This window comes from Pristis pectinata, chromosome 27 (assembly GCF_009764475.1).
Source record: "Pristis pectinata isolate sPriPec2 chromosome 27, sPriPec2.1.pri, whole genome shotgun sequence".
Lineage (NCBI taxonomy): Eukaryota > Metazoa > Chordata > Chondrichthyes > Rhinopristiformes > Pristidae > Pristis > Pristis pectinata.
In genome coordinates this window covers 15,950,423-15,970,205 of record NC_067431.1, presented here as the reverse complement: position 1 = coordinate 15,970,205, position 19,783 = coordinate 15,950,423, and the positions used below count along the sequence as shown (strand labels likewise).

The window sequence follows — 19,783 nt, the reverse complement described above, 5'->3', positions numbered from 1 at the left end:
TTTTGTATCTGTCAGTTTAAAACTTCCTGTTTCCTTCCATACTGCTTAACTGGCCTCCAGAAGTTGTATCCATGGCCATCTAGTCTTTCCATAAACTTATATTTATATATACTTAAAAGCTTGAGACCCTGGAACAGATCCTGAGAGGATCTGACACCTTCTGCCATTTGACATTGTCATAATTTTCCCATTCAAAACCTTAGTTTTAGCAAAGGTACTTGTAATTTTCTTTCCCGTCTTTGCACCCTGGGGTAGAAGCTATCGTATCCTGGAGATTTTTATTGCTTGGGCTAAATTCATAGGTGGAGGGGATCTTCTGTGGAATGGTGAGTTGAGCAAGCTTGCCTTTGGAGCCATTGCGTTCAAGCAGTGGGACCCTGGAGCATTCTTCTGCTGGCAAGTCCATTCCTGGCTGGTTGAGTCCCAGTGTAGTGCAGAGTAGCAATGCCCTGCCCTATGAATTATCTTGATGGTGTGAGGCCCACCCTTGGACTCATCCATTGTCGGATCTGTTGTTTGAATGGATTTTTGTGAAGGTCACAGACATTCAAAGATGGCTATTAAAATAATATTATGAAAATATATAATTAAAAAAATTGTAACACTGAACACTTAAAAAACAAAAACATAATTCGGCTTGATTAAATCGAATAAAAATGACATTGTCTTGTTTTTCTCATTCTCTCTGCCACCGTTTTGTCCAACTGAAATCTGTGGGCCCTCTTCAACTTGGCAAAGTAGGCAAATTCCCTAGCATGAGAGGTGGAAGATCTGTGGAAATCTGTGCTGTCCGTTGAGGAGTCTATAGGTATCCTGGGATCAGTGAATAGTTGCACTTAAAAGCGTAGAGCTTCTTGCTAGTTAAATAGCAAAATCCGAATGGACCTGACAGTTTTTAAGGGGAAGATCCAGCCCATTGAGATTCTTTCTGAGATTTATTCCCCATGTATTTTGTCCTCTACCTTTGTAAACAGTATTTCCTTTTTGTACATTACATTCTTATTTGCACCAGTTTTTAAAAGAGCCTCATTCCCCACTTCCGTCTCCACTTCCTTTTCAATATACTTATAAAATAAATCTGATCTGTCGATTTTGCAGTCTTTTCAAATTTCTGTTTAAATGACCTTTTATTTCATGCCGATTTTGCAGTCTTTTCAAATTTCTGTTTAAATGACCTTTTATTTCATGCCATTTATTTCTTTCTCTCCTTTAATGGATACGTGATAAAATGATTTGGTAGAGTCAGAGTTTTGTGGGGGAAAGAAAAATGTTTGTTGGGAATGAAACTAGCTGGATAGTTGAGGACAAAATGGTGGATGTGATGCATTTGGATTTTTAACAGGTATTTGATAAGGTATCAAGCGAGAGGGTTCTATACAGGAATTAAACTCATGGAATGAGTCTTAGTTAATTAGCAATGATTGAGGATTAGTAAAGGATGGAAAATTAAAGGAGCAATAAATAGACCGTCTTCAAATTTACAGGATTAATTGGTGTGCTGTAAAAATCAATGGTTAAGGCTCAACCATATATAATCCCTTTCATTGACTTAAACAAGGGGACATTGTAATGCACTCAATTTTTCTGATGGTACAAAACAAGGTAATTGGGTAATCTGGGCAGGGGAAGCTAAATGTTTACCAAGAGAAGCAGACAGGTTAAGTGAAAGATAGAGTATAATGCAGCAGGAAGAATGGAAAGCAAAATAATTTTTAAAGGTGAGAAATGAATACCGGTTTGCAGCAGAATTTGTTTTTCTGTATACCAAGAATCTCAAAAATGAACTGGCAGATGCAATTGGGAAGGCAAATGATATGTTAGTCTGCACTGGAAGGAACTTGTAGTATAAGAATAGGAGGTCTTTTTGTTATTACTTAAGGCTTTGGTGGACTCATTTTGGTCTCCATACCTAAACAATGCATAGTTCTTAGACAAGTTTGGAAAGAGATGGAGTGTATGTATGTTGAAATATACATACATCACAGGGTGCATGTTGAAATGCTGTTTTGCATTGCTGAAATGAAGAGAGATTTCTTCACGTACATTGTTCATCTTCAAATTGCTTCACTCTGGATGACAGTGCTCAGTAGTATATGCTCGAAGCTGAGATCAGAAGATTTTTGAACATGGAGATTTGTGTGTTCAGTTATAATTTTATTGAATGGTGGAAAAGGCTCAAGGAAAATTATTGCCTACTGTTTCTCGTGTTCTTTGGGAGAACTATAAAGAACAACAATCTGTTGAATCTCAACTTAGCAGTTTTTGTGTGAACCATTATGTTTAACTTGGTAGTCACTTTTTTCCATTTGTTCATCTTGTTGCTTAATGGGAAGGTGTTGTCTGTACCTTTTTTGGAGATTAAAAAAAATAGCTTTGCATTGTGTCTCTTTGGGGAACAATTCCCACTATTTTGGTTTTCTAATTAACAGTCTACTACAGTAATCATATTTCACATTCTCTTGAATTTTGCCTTACTAAAATTTAAAACCTCATTAGTCACCACCACCTCTTCTCCCTTTCAAATCTAATATTGTTCAGACATATTTTGGTAAGTATTTGTAAAATGTTCACTTATCAAATTATTGATTTAATTCTGGCAATTTATCATAAAATCCAGTGTTTCTCTTTCCTTGTCAACACTAAAACATAGTTCTAGAAAACAGTTTCTAATAATATTCTTTGGAAATCCATCGGCATCGTTGTCCTACTTCTCCCAGTGTATGAAAATTAAATATTTCCAATATAGCCACACTTTTTCTTTTGCATGCTTCCCTGATCTTGATATTTATAAATCTCTCCCACAAATCACTGTTAGATCTGCAAACAACTCTCACCAGAGTCTTGCATGCTTTGTCATTCCTTAATTCAAACCATGTTATTTCCACTGTCTGGTTGTCTTTGTTGAAATTCCTCCTGTCCTTTGCAAAATTGTGTCTTCTATTAGTATTGTTACTCTCCCTCCTTACCAATTCCCTGTTGTCTCTTCAAAAAAAAATGTGTAGCCAGGAAAATTTAACTCTTAATCAAGCTATGATCTGAAATGTTGACTGCAACATGCTCTTTATTTGCTTTATTTAGTGTGCTGCTGACATTTTGAACATACTGATGTCTGTGAAGTTTCTCCAACCTGTAGTCCCAATGCTGTTCTGACATTTTTTATAATTGTTGAGATATTATTTTTCCACCAGATCACCTTTCCACAGACACACACTTTTATTGGTTTAAGGCCTTTTCTACGGTCCTTGATCTTTCTATTAAGACTTTGGTCCCAGTCCAACAATCCTGCCTTTCCTGTCTCAATGCCAAAGAACAGGAACCTCCTTCCCACACCAGTCTTCAACCTTGCATTTGCATTCCTGATCTCTCTTTCTATGTCAGTGAGCATCATGATTTTTAATGGCCTTTTTAACTCCTAACTTCTCATTTCGCACCCCCCACCTCTGGATTTGTAATGCTGTTTGTCCAAAAGATTTCTTTCCTTCAAAGAATCATAGAATGGTACACCACAGGATTAAAAAAAAATGACCCATTTGAGTTTGTCTTTTTTTCTCTGCTCTTGCATCCTTGAATTTTTCCTCCTTGTATATTAATTTACCTTTTTTGAAGTCTATGTTGAAACTGTAACTATTACCCTTTTAAGCATCATGGCCCTTGCACCTTATTTGTCTACCTGCACTGCACTTTCTCTGTAACTTGCACTATATTCTGTATTCTGTAATTGTTTTTCTTTTTGTACTATCTTGACATACTTGGGTTTGGAATTGTCAGTCGGGATGGCATGCAAAACAAAGCTTTTCACTGTATCTTGGTACATGTGACAATGATAAACCAATTACCAGTGTTCCAAATCCTAAGCATTGGGTAAAGAAGCCATTACTGTTTATCACCTCTGCCAGTCGCCTTTTGCCAACCACTCTCCAAGTATGCAGCAGGCCACTCACTTCAGACCAATTCCGACCTCGTCATCAAACTTGCAGACAAGGGAGGAGCTCTAGTTGTCTGGTGCACTGTGATCTCTACCTTGCAGAGGCCAGATGCCAGCTTTCTGACCCCACCTCATACCTTCCTCTGGACCATGACCCCACTAACGAATGCCAGGCCATCATCTCCCAGACCATTACAGATCTCATCACGTGAGGAAACTGCCCCACCACAGCCTTCAACTTCAGTGTCCTAACCCTGCACTAACTGCTACCTCTTGCCCAAGATCCACAAACAGGACTGCCCTGTCTGTCTGCTCATTGATTGTATCTGTTCTTGCCCCGCTGAACTCATTTCTTCATATCTGGACTCCATTCTGTATCCCCTTGTCCAGTCCCTTTCCAGTTGTATCTGGGACACCTCTCGTGCCCTCTACCTAATCAGCTCACCTTTACCATTGGGAAGGTCTTGGGACCCTCCATTTCTTTCTTGAGCAAAGACCCAGCCAATTCCTCTCCACTAACATCCTCATTCTATTGACAGAACTTGTCCTTGCCCTCAACAACTTTTTCTAGATTGAAGGGATAGCCATGGGAACTCACATGGGCCCTAGCCATGCCTATCTTTTTGTTGGTTAAGTGAAACAGTCCTTGTTCCAAGCCTATTCCAGAATACTCGCACCCCCACCCAGACTCCCTTTGCTACATGGACTATATCAGTGCTGCTGCCACATGCAGAACTCATCAATTTTATCAACCAACTTCCACCTTTCCCTCAAATTCACCTGAATGATCTCTGACTACCTGACTTGCCACTGACATCTATAAGCGCATTACCTCAACTATACCTCCTCCCACTTTGCCTCCTGTAAGGATGTTATCCTTTTTTCTCAATTTCTCCATCTGTCACATCTTTTCTCAAGGTGAGGCCTTCTACTTGGGCTTTGAAATGTCCTCCTTCTGGAATCATGGCTTCCCTTCTGCCGTAGTTGATGGAGCCCTCAAAAGCATTTCCTTTATTTCCCACTGCTCTCACCCCACCTCTCCCCAGACAGAATAGCAATAGAGTTCCTGTACCAGCCTTTGTATCCAAAACATCGTCCTCCACATTTCTGCCAGCTCCAGCGTGATTCCAACACCAGTCACGTCTTCCCCTCTGTCCCCACCTCACCACCACCCCGCGCGCGCGCGCACACAAACTGCTTTTCACAGTGACCACTCTGTTTGTGACTCCCTGGTCGGCTTGTTCTGGCCCTGGCATTTTCCTTGCAACCATAGGTAACACCTGTTCTTTCACCTCCTCCCTTGGCACTATTCAGGGACCTAAACACCCTTTCCAGGTGAGGCAGAGGTTCACTGTACTACTTCCAACTTGGTCTACTACATTAGGTACTTCAAAGTGTAGACTAGGCAACCGTTTTGCAGAGCACCTGTGCTCTGTCTGCATCGGCCATCTTGAGCATGTCATTTTAACTCTCCTTCCCACTCCCACATTGTTCTATCTGTCTTCGGCCTCTTCCATTGCTACGGAGGTACCAAATAAAAATAAGAAGAAAAGCACTTGGGTAGCTTACAACCCAGTGGGTATATACATTAAAATTTTCATTTCAGGTAAGTCATACCTCTGGTGTCTCTCCCCACTCTCACTCACCTGCCTGCCTAATTTTCTTCTCCCTTTGTTCACGTCACCCATCTCCCCCTCATGCCACCACCCCCCCAACCTTGTTCTATCTGCCCAACATTTGCTGAGCATCTGGTTCCATCTATCACATAGGAGTCTCTAATGTGTGCACACACACGCACTTTACTGCTAGGTAGTAGCGATTTTCCCTCTTCCCCCGCAGCCCTCATGCAGGATCTTGACCCGAAATGTCGACTTGCAGCTTTTGCCTCCACGGATGCTACTTGACTCACTGAGTTCTTCCAGTTTTCTGTTTCAGATTCCAGCATTTGCGTTTTCTTTTGCCTTCACCATAAATGTTTGCTCTCTATTGGGAAGACAAAAGCCATTGGTTTCAACCCTTGCTGCCTGTTCTGTGTGCAAAGATTCCATACTTCTCCCTGGCAGCTGTCTCAGTTTGATGCAGACAAAGATAGGAGAGGGTGTGGGTGATTTTCCTGAACAGAAGAATGTGTGATTATACCACAGAACAACATCTGGAATGGGGGTGTACAGGTTATGTAAAGGCTGAATAGGTGTTGGGTATGCTGTATATCTGTACTAGGATTGGACTGTCAGTACATGAACTGTTCTTTGTTACAGGCAAGGAAGCATATTGAACAAGGACCTGTCACCTGATAAAAAGCATGACAAAAAAAACTCGGAAAAATCTCCTCTATACGAGTTTGATCCAACAGGTAAGACATTTATGGGATCGTGGGGTTATTTTCCAGGTGAGGCAGAGATTCACTGCATCTCTTCCAGCCTTCAAATGATTAGAGGTTGGTCACAAACTAGTGTGTAGCTTGTGTGATGGTAAACTGTACAGATCACAGCCTTGCAACATTAAATTCTCTCACTTGCTGCCTTTTTACTGTTAAGTAATGACTTGCATTACCTGAATGCTCATCCGCAATAGATTCAGGTGTTGCTCACATTTTCTTTCTGCTTCAGATGCAGTGAGTTGATAAGTGCATGCTACTACACTACTTCACTGCTTTGGTGCTCAGTGTATAGACTCTGGTTAGGAAGTTTTGCAGAACTTCCTGGATGGATTACTCTTTCTCAACAAATGGGTCACAGTCCTGGCAATGTTTAGTGCTCCACTGCTGGAGGGAATTGTGCTGAGCTTTAATGGAATGTGCGTGTATCCATTAGCACCTCTTCCCCTGGGTTTTCTCTATCTCTGCAGGCTGCTGGAAAATTGGGTGTTTCATTACAGAAGCAGCCATGGACTGACTTGTACAAAGTGAGATTCTGTTTCTGGGCCTCTGGATGCAGACAGCATCTGGTGTTCCAAGGGTCAATGGTGAAATGTGAAAGTTGGTCATGCATTCACAGAATTCTCCCCTACACTGGTAGACTCCCCAACTGATAAGGCAAACTGATCTTGCCCAAGATGACGTGAGATAAGTAAGATATTATACTGAGGCATTCAATCAGCACAAATCAAGCTGGGATCAGTTATTTCAGCCTGGATGAAGGGTTGTGAGGTGCATGGTGAGTACAGGGTTTGGAGAGTGGGGATTTTGATCTGTTCAGGAACTTCCTTGCATCTTATCCCCATAATTGTTGATTGATTCCTGGTGACAATAAGTTCTATTGTGCATCAATGGGATTTCCTTTCTGTGACTGTCCAACAGTTTGTGACACGATTCACCATGTAAATAGTGGAGATGGGATTCAGAGGCAAGTTGGAATTGAGCACCACTTGGTCTGAAGAGCTTTACTGAGGCAGATGGGCTGGAGGTGATATTGTAGAATGAAAGATGCTGAAGGAAAGAGGAATGCAGGTAGCTCCTACTCCCTGTTATTTAGAGCAGAATGGTTGAGCACACTTGTTCAGTAAACTGTTCCATCTTGGTTCAGGCTGTTTTTCTCTCACATTTGTCCCAAAAATATCAAGTAGCTGATGTTAACCTCACAATTTGAGATGTGGATGGTTGAAATACTTGATAAAGTCAGCTTTTCCCAAATGGAGCTTGAATTGTTGGAGTAGTGATGGGGTCTTCCGATGGGCGAGAGCTATGTGGCAGGATCTGAGTTCCTACAGCCTTTGATAAGACAGCCTTTCTGTATGGTTTTATTGATGCTTGCAGTTGACTCTCCGCTCTTGCTTTGTGCAGTCACGGCATTCTTGTGGATTCCCAAATCTGCCTTTCACGGTTAGTTTATCCAGCAAAACCAGCCGATAACCAAATTGTTGTTTAACTCCTGGATTAACAGTTAGTTGGTCCGTATGATGTGACTAAATTGTATTGGAATGTACCTGTCTAGTCTGCTGGGGCACTGGGGGATGTGTTGCATCAATGTGTCACCTATGCTCCCAGCTTTTTGTTAATACAATTCTTTCCATTTCTTAACCTTCCATGTACATTAACCCAATTTGTCACAGCTCCTCTTGTGTATGTACTCTGTAACAAAAACAAAAGTTTGTAACTTTGATGTGTGTGTATATTTGTATAACATTATCTGTGAGAAAAGCTGTGAATCTACATGTTTCCATACACTTCCCCACCCCACCCCCCCCACCCTTTCTTCTCTTTTTTTTCTGCTGTTATGCAGAGAGCTCGTCCAAACAAAAGAAGCCCAGGTTCAATTGTGATGAGCATAAACACGGGTCCTATGGTAAGCTGTGCGGCAGTCTGAGCTTTGGCTGTTAGTTTGCTTGGTGCCGCTGACTGACTCTTCGTGCTTGTGAGGGAAGCTGCTTTGCCATCTGATAGTGGGTTGGGTGGGAGGATGTGTTTCAATTGCCCAATCGCCAGTGCCCACAGAACCCCAACCCTTTTTTCCAGATGTTGTAAAATTATTGGCCAGACTTGCCTCTGGGACATTAAATTCAGATTCTAAATCTACTTACTCAGTCAAGTCACTGGATTCTCAGGAAAAACCAACTTGCATGTACTTGGTGACATTTCATAACTTGTACAAGTCTTCGATGTGTTGGGATAACACATGAAAGTGGAGTTCTTGTAGCTGTTCAGCTATGCTCTCGTTGGTAGCAGAGCAGGCTTCATGGGCTATGAGGCCTAATCCCACTCCTATTTATTTTGTGCTCTTATCAATTCTTTCATAGTTGATCCAAACCAGTTCCTGTGTGTAATCCTTTCAGTGTTTAACCCTAACCATGTGCTTCTGGCTTACTGCAACTTGTACTTGTGCTACCAGCGTAGCAGTGCCTTTCTACCCACGGTGTCAGTGCATTGCAGAGGTGCTCCTGCGCCAACTCTCTCCCTGAACCACTGGGCTGTACTTTTCCAGACATAAATGCAGCTGTGCTTCTCTCACCTTTCCAAAGCTTATGTGAATACTTGGCCTGTGAAATGTTTAGGGAGGCTTTGTTACAATGAAAGGTCTGGCTATGTTTGAATTGTTGATTCTTATAGTAGATTTCATCACAGGATAAAAGGTCATTTCGCATAGTTTTTGTCTGTTCCAGTGTCTCATTGCATTAGAAGTTTACTCTTTGATTTTTCTGAAGATTCTGATCTCTGTAGTTGGTCTATTCTGAAGGTTGAATTATTGGTCAATTCTTATTGCTGTCCTATTCAGAACTGTTTTAGTGGACTGTTTATACAATATAGTTTCGATCCCATTGAGTGAAATTGATTAAAAACAGTTCACTTCTCTGAATTAAGACAGAAAATGGTGCAAGTATTCAGCATGTCAGGCAGCATCAATGGAGAAAGGAATGGAGTTAATGTTTCATTATTATTTTGAGCACTTTCTATTTTTCAGGTTAGCAGCATCTGCAGTATTTTGTTTTTGGGTAGGTTCCCCTGAGTTCCAAGCCTTAAATACCTGATTGGCAAAGTTGGAGGCCCCAGGACCGTTTTTTTTTTAAACTTGGTGCAACAGCAAGCAACACGCAACACTAAACAGGCAGCTCCTTTTGCATTTTTCCTTTTTCCCCCATCAAAATCAATTGATACTGTGAGGCATAAAATGGAAAGCTGATTGCATGTTTTATACTATGCAATTTAAATTAAAATTTGCCCCTGTCATTTCCTCACCATCATCCATGTGTGTACTTGTATATTCACTGTGCTATCCAGACAGGGTGATTAGCTCCTCCTTTGGGATGGGAAGGGCATGGTGGAAGAAGTGGGGGTTGGGTTGCCTTTTCATTGGATATGTCGCATTTGAACCTTTCCTGGCTTCCTTTCTCTTGTATTTTGGTAAGTTACTGACTGACGGACTGATCCCTGTTCATTTTCTTTGTGACCAGGCCTAGTTCAGCGCTGTGTCATAATCCAGAGAGATGAAAATGGGTTCGGCCTGACGGTCAGTGGGGATAATCCTGTGTTTGTCCAGTCCGTTAAAGAAGGTAATTTTATACACTTATTCTGCTATTTAATGTTTGGTGATTTCTCTGGTTATTTTGGAGTAACTTTTATTTTCTGTCCCATTCTGTTAAATTACATGTAGAAATGTCAATAAAACATTTGGTTTTGTGTGCAACGAGTTGGAGTATCTCCTATTTGGTTCCACTTCTGGCTCTAACTCTCCATGTGTTTGTTTTACAGATGGAGCAGCCGTACGTGCAGGTGTACAGCAGGGCGACAGAATCATTAAGGTGAAGTACAGCTTTCATTGGCATCAGTGATTTACAAGTCGAGTTGTTCTGAGTGAGCACGGTGTGCCAGTGGGAATTAATAATATTCACCAGGTTAAAGTTGATGATTACCAGAAGCCGAATTTGTGGTTTGCTGCTCACTGATGGCCCTTCCATTCGGGTGCCTGTGAACACCATCCAGGTGATAAATGCCCAGCAGATGCACGAGATGTTATCATTTGGTTATCTAATTGTTACAATTACTGTAAACGTCAAGTGATGAGTGTGACCATGCATCCTGCTGTGATTATTATCATTTCACACATTATGCTCTTATACTTTTCACTCACATTATTTCAACCAGTATTTAACACTTTTATGTAAGGTGGTTAATTGTATCTGTAAATCTTTGGTGTATTGGAAAACTTTCACACAAAACTTTATCAGATGTTTTCCAAATATCCAAGTGAGCTATCTTGGAAATTTCTACCAACTACTTTGTCTGTAAGAACATCAGAAAATGGAATTTGTCAGGCAATGTGTTCCCTTTCTAAATTCATGCTGGTTCTCCTCACGAAGTTATTGAGGTTGCCAGTGTTCTTCAAGCAGAGGGCTGATTATTGATCTGAAAACAAAATGCAGGAAATACTCAGCAGTTCAGGTAGCATTTGAAAAGAGAGGACGAGTGTTAAAATTTCAAGTCACTGATTAATGTCTTGTTATCGATGGTTAGTTGAGACGGCTTCCTTTATTGCCAACCTGCCTTAACCTTAGCTTTCTGGGCCTCTCCCTTGGTGGAGGGTGGTGAGGAAATACCCTCTACTTCTGAGTGAACTTTGGTATTGGTTTATTATTTTCCACTTGTACAGAGGTACAGTGAAAAGCTTGTCTTACAAACCGATCGTACAGATTAATTCATTACAGAGTGCAGGTACATTGAGTTACTACAAAGTGCATTGATGTAGTACAGGTAAAAAAAACAGTAACAGTACAGAGTAAAGTGTCACAGCTACAGAGAGAGTGCAGTGCAATAAGGTGCAAGGTCACAACAAGGTAGATCATGAGGTCATAGTTCATCTCATTGTATAAGGGAACCGTCCAATAGTCTTATCACAGTGGGGTAGAAGTTGTCCTTAAGTCTGGTGGTATGTGCCCTTAGGCACCCGTATCTTCTACCTGATGGAAGAGGAGAGAAGAGAGAATGTCCCGGGTGGGTGGGGTCTTTGATTATGTTGGCTGCTACACCGAGACAACGAGAGGTAAAGACAGAGTCCAAGGAGGGGAGGCTGGTGTCCATGATGTGCTGGGCTGTGTCCACAACTGTCTGCAGCTTCTTGTGGTCCTGGGCAGAGCAGTTGCCATACCAAGCCATGATACATCCAGGTAGGATGCTTTCTATAGTGCATCGATAAAAGTTGGTGAGAGTCAAAGGGGACAAACCAAATTTCTTTAGCCTCCTGAAGAAGTAGAGGTGCTGGTGAGCTTTCTTGGCTGTGGCATCTACATGATTTGACCAGGACAAGCTGTTGGTGATGTTCACACCCAGGAACTTGAAGCTTTCAACCCTCTCGACCTCAGCACCATTGATGTAGACAGGTGCATGTACACTGCCCCCTTTTCTGAAGTCAATGACCAGCTCTTTTGTTGACATTGAGGGCAAGGTTGTTGTCATGACACCATTCCACTAAACTCTCTATCTCCTTCTTGTACTCCAACTCATCACTTTGAGATATGGCCTACAATGGTGGTATCATCTGCAAACTTGTAGATGGAGTTAGAGCAGAATCTGGCCACACAGTCCTGAATGTATGGGGAGTAGAGTAGAGGGCTGAGGACGCAGCCTTGTGGGGCACCAGTGTTGAGAATAATCGTGCCGGAGGTATTGCTGCCTATCCTCACTGATTTTGGTCTGTTTGTTAGAAAGTCAAGGATCCAGTTACAGAGGGAGGTGTTGAGTCCTAGGTCTCGTAGTTTGGTGACAAGCTTGCTTGGAATTATTGTATTGAAGGCAGAGCTGTAGTCAATAAACAATAGTCTAACGTATGTGTCTTTACTGTCCAGATGCTCCAGAGCTGAGTGTAGGGTCAGGGAGATGGCACCTGCTGTAGACCAGTTTCGCCAATAGGTGAATTGCAATGGGTCCAGGTTGTCTGGTAGGCTGGAGTTGACCAACCTCTCAAAGCACTTCACGATGGATGTCAGAGCTGCTGGTTGGTAGTCTTTGAGGCGTGTTACCTTGCTTTTCTTTGGTACTGGGATGATAGTGGTCCTCTTAAAATAGGAGGGAACCTGAGATTGAAGCAGGGAGAGGTTGAATATGTCTGCAAGTACTTCTGCCAGCTGATCAACACAAGATCTGAGCACGCAGCCCGGGACACCATCTGGGCCAGGTGCTTTCCTCGTGTTCACTCTCCGGAAGACTGATCTTGCGTCCTCCACTGTGATCACAGGTTCAGCTGCGTTGGCTGTCAGGGTGGATGGTGACAATCCACTTCCCTTTTGTTCAAAATGCACATAGAATGCATTAAGTTCATCAGGAAGGAACGCGCTGTTGTTAGCTATGCAGCCCGACTTCGTCTTCTAGCCTGTTGTGGCATGTAAGCCCTGCCATAACTGGTGGCTGGTCAGGGACTCTATTTTGAGTTGGTATTGCCTCTTGGCATCCCTGATAGCTTTCAGAAGGTCATATCTCGATTTCTTGTACAGATCAGGATCACCAGATTTGTGTGCAGCAGTCCTCTCCAGTAGGTAGTGGATCTCCTGGTTCATCCATGGTTTCCTGTTTGGGAACACCCGTATTGTCGTCTTTGGTACACAGTCCTCCACACACTTGCTGATAAAGTCCGTGATGGTGGTGACATACTCATCAAGGCTGGCCGCTGAGTCTTTGAACATGGACCAGTCCACTGTCTAAAAGCAGTCACGTAGGAGCTCATCTGCTTCCTCAGACCAGCACTGCATGACTCGCCGTACCGGATCCTCCCGTTTCAGTTTCTGTTTGTATGCAGGGAGCAGGAGCACAGCCTGGTGGTCTGATTTCCCAAAGTGCAGACGAGGGGTGGCTCGGAAGGCATCTTTGGTTGTATAGCAGTGGTCAAGGGTGTTGGCACCCCTGGTGGAGCAGGAGATGTGCTGGTAGTATTTTGATAACACACTCTTGTGGTTGGCCTGATTGAAGTCCCCTGCGATGATGAAGAGGGTCTCGGGGTATCCTGTCTCAAGGTTGTTGACTACAGAGTATAGCTCATTGAGTGCAGGCTTCATGTCTGTCTGTGGTGGGATGTAGACTGCCATCAAGATAGCTGAAGTGAACTCCCTTGGCAGGTAGAATGGTCGGCACTTCACCGTTAGATATTCCAGGCTGGATGAGCAGGAGCTCACCAGGACCGTCACGTTGGAGCACCACAAGTTATTGATTAAGAAGCAGACTCCTCCGCCTTTAACTTTGCCTGAGGACTCTGTATGGTCCATTCGATGAGTTGAGAAGCTGTCAGGTTGAATAGCAGAGTCAGGTGAGGCAGGTGTGAGCCATGTTTTAGTGAAGCAAGGTACACAACAGTCCTTCAGTTCTCTTTGGTAGGTCAGTCTTGCCCTTAGTTCATCAACTTTGTTCTCAATGCACTGGACGTTAGCTAGTAGTATGCTGGGGAGGGGGGTCTTGTAACCACGCTGTTTCAGCCTTGTCTGCAGCCCAGCCCTCTTGCCACGTTTCTGAGATACGCGGCGGCGACTCTTCATTCTTGAAGTGGAGCCACCAGGTAAGTTATTGTTTAGGATCAGTCCTGTATGACCTGGAGTGGATTCCCCTGGACTGGATGGTAAGTATCTTCTCCTTGCTGGACTTTGAAGACCTGGAGCGGATTCACCTGGACTGGTAGGTAAGTGATTGCCAGTGAACAGACTTGGAAGACCTGGAGTGGATCCCCCTGGACTGGGAGGTAAGCTTGGAAGACCTGGAGTGGATTCTACTGTCTTGTGAGGTAAGTTGTTGCTTCCACACAGGTTTAAGCCTCTTGAAGAGGAGTGAGCTTCCTCAGCAGGTAAGTGGGGTCGTTGAGGTGGGCCTCAGCGTTGGGACTCTGCCTCGGGTGCTCTGTCGGGAACTGTCCCTTGCTGTGAGATGGGATTCATCCTGCCTTCCTCCCCTACACAACCCAGTTTCCCAAATTCTTGATGTGTGATGAGGTGGTCTCCTGTCTGGTCGTCTTGCTTTCTCTCTCTTGACTTTAGTAGCTTTTCTGGAATCCCTTGTTCTGTGTTTTACTTATTTTCTGGAGCAGTTCCGCAATCAGTCTTTTTGTTCTTCTACTGGAGAGGCATTACAGAATATCTAATCCAGCTTTCAATCATTTATCTTAGAGCTTTGTAGACATAATAGGATTTTGATCGTCAAGATAATTATCTTTTCCGTTAACATTTTTCTCGGCAAATTGCAGTCAGTTTAAGATTTTATTTTACTTGTAATTTCCTTTAGTTCCGATAACCTTTCTCAAATAATCATATTTATTAAGGTCTAAGTACATTCATTATTGTGTTGCGTTGTATCAGTATGCTCTGCAGATATTGGTGCAGAGCTTAGCTCTGCTGTCACACAGCTCCAAGGATGCAAGCTTGATCCTACATGCTACCTGTGTGGAGTTACATGATTTCCCATGACTATAGGGCTTTCCCTCAGGTGGTCTAATTTCCTCCCACATTCCAAGGGCACACTGACTTGTAGGTTAATTGGGTGCTGTTAATATAGGTGGATGGCAGAAAAATCGGGGAGAGTTGATGGGCATGTGAAAGAGTTCAGGTTAGGGGGTAACAATTGGGTGAATTCAGTTGATGGGATTACTCTGAGAGCTGGCATAGACTCAAGGTGCAGAGTGCCACCTTTCTATATTGTGAGGAATATGAAATGTGTCAATGATGGTGTTTTTATTTGCAGGTTAATGGAACGTTGGTCACTCATTCAAACCATGTGGAGGTGGTTCGATTAATTAAATGTAAGTGAAATATTGGCTAATGAAAAGTCGTCTTAAAAATTGAGTACTTTCACCAGCCATCCGATTGGATGCAGAATTGAGCTACACAACATGTGCATCTATTAGCAAAAACAGATTGCGTGACACTAGGTGAAGGTATCTCACTGGCAGAATGCAATCATTGAGAAGCCTACCAAATGAAAGAGAAACATTGTTCCTCTTGGAAGGTCATACAGCATTTGTACATCACCATGTGCCCCTCTTCTAGCTATGTGTTGCAGTAATATGTGAGGGACATACTGTACACCTTTAAAATTCCATGTGTATATTAGTGCCTGTGATATTGCATGGTGACATTTTTCAGCCTGTCGGTTGCCAGATATGATGAGCCCTAGCTGCAGTGAAAGAGAGAACTGTTAAAATAGCATCATATTATTGCGACATACTTCTTCTGAATTATGCCACAAAGTCAACTGACCAGACGGACAGATGCAATGCCCCATCTAAAAAGGTGGCACGGCTACCAGTAAAATGTTTCTTTAGGTATTACCCCATTGGATAGTGCAGTGCTGTTTGTGCCCTGCCCCTGCTTACGGTGGAGCACTCTCTCAGACCTGCCCCTTCTAACAGTGTTGTGTTTTCTCAGCTCTGCCATGAAACTTTGACATGGATTACTTGCTCATGCCCTGGAGAAGCATCTGAACTCAGCAGCACACCGGAGGGCTGAGGTGTAAGTTACTGAACTATGCTGGCAAACGGACTGCAAAGTCCACAGTGTCTGTGTGACTCAAGTCCTGATGACCTGCCTTCACCATATACTCAGTAACAAAGCTTGCATTTGAGCTGCAGTTCCCTGCCTTTGCAGATTTTTAAGATTACTGGCAGTGGTTGCAGATTTCCAGAAGTTACAGCTGTCATACCAGGGCTCTGTGCCTTGGCCTAATCCTGGTTCTGATGTAAGGAAGTAGTTAAGACCACAGTCACTTTGTCAGAAGTTCCTTAGTGAAGCAGCTGCAGAATTAGTGGTTAAACCGTTGGGTGGTTTTGTGATAAGGCAGTGGGGGTGTTTCTTTAAGATTAACTTTACCCGTTGTTCATTGAGTAGTTGCTGAGCCTCGCCTTTCATCGCTGGTCAGAAAGAAATGTTTGTATTCTACAATGTCTTATAGAACTCAGAATATCTATAAGTTTTTACATCCATTGAAGTACATTTGAAGTGTAGTCAATATTGTAATATAAGAAACAGCCAATTTGTGCACAGCAAAGGTGCCCAAATGTTGATCATATAATGACTAGGTAATCTGTTTCTTATCTGTAGAGGTGACTTTGCCTTAAGAGTTGTCTAGATTACAAAACAATTCAACAACAGAATTGGCAAGGGCTCTTGGATCATCTAAGGTGCTCAATTGTCACAGCAGCCTTGGACTGGCTGAAGTTGAATCTGTTTTAGTTTGTAACTACTGCTGGAGATGTGTACACTGTGTTTTACTTTCTTTTAGCTGGGTCGTATGTGGCTCTCACAGTCCTAGGCCGTCCCCCTGGCTCTCCCCAGGTTCCACTGACTTCTACAGATGGAGATGCTGGGGGTTTTTTCTTCCCTGGACAGCAAAGTCAGATGTCCCCAAATCCAACTTTCTCTCACCATTCTTCAAGCAGCAGTTGCCCAGAGAGGATCACAAGCCCCATGCCCGTGGCGGTGAGTGTGCAAAGCTTTATTCTAATTCCATAGATGGCTGATTTGTAGTGCCACAGAAATTGCTTTCTCTCAGAACTGAAAAGCATTGGCTCCCTCTGGTATCAATCTGTCTTTAGATTCCTGCAGGGTTTGTGCTGTATTGAGTAAACTCTCAGATCTGCTTGTTCTTTAAGTGGCAGAATTCCAAGCACCTTTGTGTGAATGGAACTCTATTCCTGACACAGGTTGTTGTTAATTAACATGGGAGAGGGGTCATGTGGTCGTTAAACCCACAATCCTCCTCGCTTGCCTCTTGTGCAATATTGATAAAAACATGAATGATGTTTTCTTTCCCTCTAGTGGTGGAAATGGTACATCACCACTCAAGTAGTTGGTGGTTTGCAAAATTGAAGTCTCAGTGAGTGGGGTTGACATGCCCCTGGACCATCATTCCTCTGCCAGAGTACGGAATGTGTACAGTTCCTAAAGGGCACGTGCATGAATTGTCACATTTCAAGGTCTATTTTAGTTAGGCCTGAACTTTGAGCTGCTTCAAAAGAGCCAATGTCAAGCTTTGTCTCCCTCTTCCAATGAGTGTAGATCTGCATCTCTCTCTCTCTCTCTCTCTCAGCATTTCTCCCTCTGACTCTTCCCGGTGTCTCCCCATGCTCTCTAAATCTGTCCCCTCCAACTCTCCATACTGTGGTTCTCCCTCTTTTCCTCCCCCCACCCCCACACATCCTTGTATTTCTGTTTCTTCACTTGCCTTTGCTAATTGTACTGTCTCCCATTTTAATATAAATTGGATTCCTGAGTGCTGTGAAGCACTGAGTGACCAGAATGGAGTCTGACTTTCACCTGTGTTCCTTCCACAGGAAGACAACATTGTACACAACCAGAAGGTTGAAATTCTGAGGAACATGCTGGGCACCGAGTTACGACAGCTAGAGGTATGTTGGATGGTATAAGCCGCATCTTGTAGTTTAATGGGAAAGTTGATGAAAATGGAAGCCTGCTTCCCCCATTTGAAATGTAAAAATTTAGCAATCCCATGGAATTTGACATTCACTCACTGAACTGGTGATTTTGGTCAGAAGTCATTCTCACCTTGTGCCTTTCAAGTGTAGGTTCTAATACTGGCCTCAAATACTCCTTGGCCAGGTACGTAATGGATTATTTATCAAATAAAGTTTCCCTCACGTTGTCCCATTGCAATTGCAAGGCCAGTCACATTGTTGTCTCTGTGTGAGTTGTCAGTTTATTGCCAGCTGTGAGTAATTCGGCACTCTGGCATCTGCTGGAACTGGTGGGGACTCTTCATTTGTGTGAGCATTAATGATTTGACCAGTGCATTAATTTATCCCAGATGGGGTAAATAGACACAGAGGAATGTATCGCCTTCCAAAGGGCCTGATTTGTTAACTCAATTTTCAGACTAAGCTTGATGATTTTGTTTTTGAAAACAGCAACTTAAAGAGAAGTACTCAAGGAACCCATCGCCACAGCTGCTTCGAGATCAGCAGGAGGTGGAGAAACACATTCAGCAACTCCAGGAACAACTTGGCAAAGCGACAGGCTCCTTACAGGTAAGGCCTCTTTGTCCAGACTCTAAAGTAGGAACCACTTGTTAACAACCACTCGACCATCTTCTGTAGTGAGAAACCTTTGTGAGCTTATTACCTCTTGTGCTAGGATCCATGCTTTGGCTTAAGCATCTTGTCCTTGCTTTATAACAAGAGTAGGCTCTTGTTCATAAGGGTTTTCTAAATACACTAGGGTGTACTACCATAATTCACATCATTGCAACCAATCCAATCCCTCAGCCTCTACTTTCACAGTACACTGAAAACCATGTCCCTACTTTGATGTCATCTTCCCCCATTCCCCCCCCTCCCCCCCACTCCTGTTCTAAATTTTCAAAGTGCTTTATTTTAATTTTATTTCCTTCAGGATGGCTCGACTTCAGTTCGACACTCGGAAGCATTAGCTATTGTTGAAAGACTGACTGAAGGTGAGGACTAAAATTTTGCGTAATGCTCAACTTATAAATGACTGTCAAATCAACTCAATCCTGTTCCCACACACCCTTCGCTTCCTGATCTAAATCCCTAACTGGGACATGTATGGATCCTAGGGAACTGAGGTGTATTCCGGTGGCTGTAATGGAGTGCAGGCTGAAAACACCAAGCATGGTGTTCACCATGGTGAGATACTAGGATGCGAGATTCTTATTACAGAAGCAAAATGTTGATTTTCTTGTGAACAAGTTTATTTTTGTGCTGGTAGTCATGTTATCTTGCAGTGTTTTAAGCCAACCCTCGATTGATCCTTTGAACTTTACCTCAGCAAAGTAGGGAACGTTGGAAATCCTTATTTCTTATTTGTAACAATGCATGCTGTTTCATTTTCTTTCTCAACATCACCCTGTAATACCACCTTCTTTCTACTCCCTTCCCCACCTCACCACCCAACCCCCCCCCCCCCCCCCCCACACCCCCCCAAAGATCCCAGATGCCTCCTCAGGTCCTCCCCCTTTCCTACTCCGCATCCTTCCCATCCTCCTCTATGCCCCCAATATTCCTCCTCCCTTTTCCAGCTTCCCAGCTGTCCCCTGCTGCTCCTCTTGCATTTTCTTGATTTATAGTTTTATTTTGTTGCAGGGTTTTTTTTGAATGGGGTGTTCAGTAAATTTATAGTTGTGTAAGAAGTGGAGGAGCTACCCTGCTCATCAAATTCAATCCCATTATTTTGCTCAGTCCCTGTATCCTTTAATAATCCTCCTGTTTATCTCTTCTTTAGTTCAATTTCAAAAGAGTTGTTGGACTGTTGCTCTAGAATTTTGAGAGCCAGTCCCACATCTGACAATCCTCCCAGTGTTTTATAACCTCCTTTAATTTTGATGTTTTATTTTGTAAATCTCTGCCTTCTGCATTGCCATTTACCTACTGCTCTCTTAGTAACTTCTTTTGGTAATGAAATGCACTTGCTCTGATGGTAAATCAC

The 19,783-nt window shown here is 43.0% G+C and overlaps 1 protein-coding gene across 7 annotated transcripts in view; it reads left to right on the top strand.

Annotated features, from left to right (window-relative positions):
- LOC127583792 (rho guanine nucleotide exchange factor 12-like) overlaps positions 1–19,783 on the top strand; it is a 97,954-nt gene that overhangs the window by 40,038 nt on the left and 38,133 nt on the right. For 4 of the 7 annotated variants that reach the window (XM_052040146.1, XM_052040145.1, XM_052040144.1 and 1 more), the window contains exons 3-11: positions 6,184–6,278; positions 8,146–8,208; positions 9,812–9,910; positions 10,110–10,159; positions 15,069–15,126; positions 16,605–16,801; positions 17,656–17,730; positions 18,247–18,366; positions 18,731–18,791. In XM_052040146.1, the coding sequence (XP_051896106.1) occupies positions 6,184–6,278; positions 8,146–8,208; positions 9,812–9,910; positions 10,110–10,159; positions 15,069–15,126; positions 16,605–16,801; positions 17,656–17,730; positions 18,247–18,366; positions 18,731–18,791 (818 nt within the window). The remainder of the gene's footprint in view (positions 1–6,183; positions 6,279–8,145; positions 8,209–9,811; positions 9,911–10,109; positions 10,160–15,068; positions 15,127–16,604; positions 16,802–17,655; positions 17,731–18,246; positions 18,367–18,730; positions 18,792–19,783) is intronic. The other 3 variants (XM_052040149.1, XM_052040148.1, XM_052040150.1) reach the window with 1 other exon arrangement.